General features: G+C 35.2%; 1 protein-coding gene across 1 annotated transcript; it reads right to left on the reverse strand.

Moving 5' to 3' along the window:
- Positions 1–252: 252 nt before the first annotated feature.
- Positions 253–921, reverse strand: LOC135196556 (coiled-coil domain-containing protein 102A-like). Its single transcript, XM_064223402.1, has one exon. The coding sequence runs from the start codon at positions 919–921 to the stop codon at positions 253–255; it is 669 nt and encodes a 222-aa protein (XP_064079472.1).
- Positions 922–4,355: the final 3,434 nt, after the last annotated feature.

The following is a 4,355-nucleotide window of genomic DNA, read 5'->3' on the forward strand; positions in this document are numbered from 1 at the left end:
AGTATTATCCGAAGCCTTTTTGTCTTCAGCTTTCGTTATCGTCCTCTCTCCTTCTATGCAAAACTAACTTGACGTTTCCTTTTCTTTAATAATTCTTTTGCGTCCATTTAAGGATTTTGACATTTCCTAAGTCGCTGATCTTTGGTATCCTGCGCCAAGATCTCTTCTTGGGGTCTTACGATTTCCATTAATGCTTCCATCTCTTCAAAAACCCTGGTCTCTAGTTGCTCCTTCGTCTCAGCAAGGTCGAATTCAAGTTGAAACTATCCTCCTAATCAGGTCATTCATCTTTCCATTTGCCGTCGGTTTTGTTTCTGCTACAACAGATTTAGATTCTTTCAGTAAACCGCTGACTTCCAATTGTTTATGGATGCATTCATTTTCCAGGCGAAGGATCTCGCTATCCTTCTGCATGTTCTGTTTTCTCAGCTTTTCCAGTTCCTTGTTTTTCTCAGCTAATTCTCTTTTACATTGGTCGAGCTCTTTCAAATTTTCGTGGGCCATCTGTGTCTGAATGGTGAGGACTTGTAACTCGTCCTCTAAACCTTTCATCTTCAAGGTCTTGTTCTCGTTCTCCCTCTTCAGCTTTTCTATGTTCTTTTCTTTCCTTCCATTCTCTTTTCGAAGTCCTTCCAGGTCCTGATTCAGCTTGTTCATTTTTATTTGCATTTCGTCTCGGCTTTTATCGTTTTGCTGTAGATTTCGATGCAAAGTGTCCTTCTCCATCGAGAGCACTGAGACCGTGTTTTCCAAAATAATTAGCATCTGGTCTCTCTCCTCGTTTTCCTTCCTTTGGACATCTGCGACCTTCGCCTTTTGAATCATTTCGCTTTTCAGCTTCTGCATCTCTTCGGACATTGAACTGATCTTTCTTTCCTTTTCTTTGATTAGTCGTTCGAGTTGTCTGATGTGTTCTTCCATCTGCAGTCCTGCTACGGTCAGGCCCTCTACCTTGTCCAGTAATTCGTCGATCAGCTGATCCTTTTCTAATCTCTCTTTCTCAAACCTCAAGAAAAGATTTTCATTTTCCTTAATTACTTCCTCGAACTTCCGACTTGTATCCAAATTCCTTGTTCTTCTTCACTATCTGGATGGTCGCCTTCTTCATTCCTGGAACGTCCGTATTCTACTTCGTTATCCGAAACATGGTCTTCATCAAAGCCAGAGTGATCAATTTCGTCCTCCTGATTTCCAGCCTCATCAAGACAGGCAGAGCTGTCCGAGGCCATGAAATCGACAAAGAACTGAACCATTTTAATGCTAAATCCACGAAGTATAAATACTCCAGTGAATAGCATAACAATAATGGCAAACAATGTAATCACTCTGGGGACTTGAAGCATGGAGTCAAAGCACTGTGCAGGCACAACTGTAAGCAAAACTAAGAAACATCTTTGTTTCGTTACACACCAACTCTATTTGCCTTATCGTTACTTTCCAAAAATCCCACGTGACGTGTCTGGATTGTATTTCAGGAGTCATTTCTGGTTCCGCCGGAGCCAATCTTGTCTTCGAATGTTTGCTGATCCCCGGACGCAGTACGGGAGCTGCTTCCGTCTTCATATGTATCAGAAGAGGGGAATTCCTATGCAGTCCCCAGGGACTTTCTGAAGATCCTGGAGCCAGTCTTCACACATGCTCACACACAAGCGTGCTCCTGCACACACACACACACACACCACCACACACACACACACACACATATATATATATATATATATATATATTATATATGTATATATATATTATTATATATATTATATCTGTTGTGTGAGCTCTATTTTTAGTACAAAACAGCTGACAACAGATACACGATTTAGGTCATAAATAAGAAAGCTAATTAGAATGCAAATTTATTATCGACAAAATACTTTCGTACAAGAATATTAATTTGATAGTTTGCCTCCTCAGTTCCTGCTGCATTTTATAGGACAGGAGTACTGTCGACACTGTTGACCTTTGATATGGAAATATATTTTTAAATACTTGTTTATCATTTCAATAAGAATAATTATATTTGTATTAATAAATCCCGTCAACTCAAATTTACACAAGTTTATAAGTGGGCTGTTGACTCTGGTTTTAGCTTAAAATGGGCTAATACATTTGCACTTTAAAAGTATAAGCTCAGGATTTAGCATATATTGGCCAGTTTATTTCATCCTTATAAGTACTACCTGCAATATACTTTCACTTTATAAGTATTAGCTCATGTTTTAGAATACGTTTTCATATATATATTATAACTTTATAGTTGTTAGCTTAGTTTCAAGTAAAAATGGGTCAATATATTTTCCTTTTATAAGTATTCTCTCTTATTTAGTGTAATTTGGTTCATATATTTTAATTTAAAGTATTAACTTGGTTTCAAGTGTGAATTGACAAACATATTTTCTCGTTATATATATTAGCTTAGGGTGTATAAGTAAATTGACCAATATATTACACAATATAAGTATTAGCTCAATTTTAAGTATTGAATTGTCCAAATACATCTTTACTTTATAAGTATCAGCCTAGGTTTCATTGTAAAATGACAAAACGTTTCCATTTTATAAATATTAGCTCAGTCTTAAGTATAAACTAGCCAATATATTTTTTCCTTTATTAATATTAGCTGGGGCATAATTACTTAATAAGTGTCAGATCAGGTTCCAATATAAATAGACCATTATATTCCATCTATACAAATTTTACCTCGATTATATAGTCTATAGTAGATTCACATCAACCTTGCATTTGATGTCTAGGCCAGTCCCGTAAGACGCTCCTGATTGGATGTTGATAAGCCGCAAATCACAAGCCCTGTGAATTGGCTAATCAACAGCCAGCCATCAGGAGCGTCGTAAAGGACTGGCCCAGACATCAAATACATGGTTGATGTGAATCTAATATAGTATATTCTCACTTTGTAAGTACTAAGTCATTTGAAATTCTCAGAAGCGTTCAGATTCCAGTTCAGTTCAGTTTTCAGTTCCTAGAACCTATACGATACTACCCCTGAGGCGTGACGTCACGAGCTTACGAGATGTGGAAGGCGATTTGCTCCACACCAGAGACACAGTCGCTGCTAAAAATCCAATGATGACAACAATAAACGCAGCCTGAAAAGGATGAAATATTCTCATTGTTAGATTTGTTGAAACTGTACGTAAAGGTCGCCACTAGCAGTCAGTTATACCTGCGTAGTTATGCCCGCGCAGTCGGCCTGTGCAATTAAAACTGAACCCAAGTTATACCTCAGGCAAAACTGAACGTTATTGGGTTCAGTTTTGCCTGCGCAGGTATAACTGAACGTTAGTGGCGGCCTTTAAGATACATAGTTGTATTTGATCTAATTTTGACGCAATACAATTTTTTTTTTTATTTGTTAAGAAAATGTTATTGTGAAAATTCCTGAGTAATGCGTACAGAATCATAATTTGATTATGGCAAATTTTTACCTAATACAAAATCTTCTACATGTTAAAAAAGCTACTTTTTAAAAGGCTGAATCACTAAGTGCAGAATCATAGTTTGATTCTGGATGATTTTGACGCAAGACAAATCTTCTTTAGATTAAAAAATAGTGCAACAATATATTTAACGAAGGAAACACTTCCTTACGAGGGTAAAAATACATTGGGAATGATTATTGGAAAAAACTCGATGAGTTTCCATCTATGTAATAATTAGATCTAGGAAATATGTTTTTTGACACGAGTAACATGACAACGATTTATTATAAATGATTGATAATGGCATGTTCCGGAACTTTTGAGAAAAAAACCGTTTTTTTAAAGTTACTGATATGCCTGGTTGTGTTCAAAACGTCTGAAAGTAATATATATATATATATATATATATATATATATATATATATTTATATATATATATATATATATATATATATATATATATATATATATATATATATATATATGTATAATATATATTATATATATATATATATATATATATAATATATATATATCCATAAAAAAATGATAGGAGAAGACCCACTAGTAAATAACCCCAGTGACAAACAGACCATTAACAAATCGTTTTCAAAGGTAATATCAAGTTAAGAATTGACTTAGAACTGTTCTAGAACCACCAAAGAAAATGGTTGCTAAAAGAACTGTATCACCGAACCCCCTGTTCACCACATCCATCTTTTGTCAGAACAGAACCAGATCCTTTTAGACAGGGTAGAGACAACTCATACTCATTGTTGCAGCAAGAGTTTTAAAAAAATATAACAATAGAAGCAAAATTGATCAGTGCAAACTGACACGGTTTTTCAAAGACACGACGTAACACACTAAAAAAAAAAACAAAAAAAAAAAAAAGCTGGTGGCAGAGTTTCATAATTT

The sequence above is a fragment of the Macrobrachium nipponense genome, chromosome 18 (assembly GCF_015104395.2).
Source record: "Macrobrachium nipponense isolate FS-2020 chromosome 18, ASM1510439v2, whole genome shotgun sequence".
Taxonomy (NCBI): Eukaryota; Metazoa; Arthropoda; class Malacostraca; order Decapoda; family Palaemonidae; genus Macrobrachium; species Macrobrachium nipponense.

Coding starts and splice junctions, on each gene's coding strand:
- LOC135196556 (XM_064223402.1), bottom strand. CDS start 921: ATGGAAGAACACATCAGACAACTCGAACGACTAATCAAAGAAAAGGAA.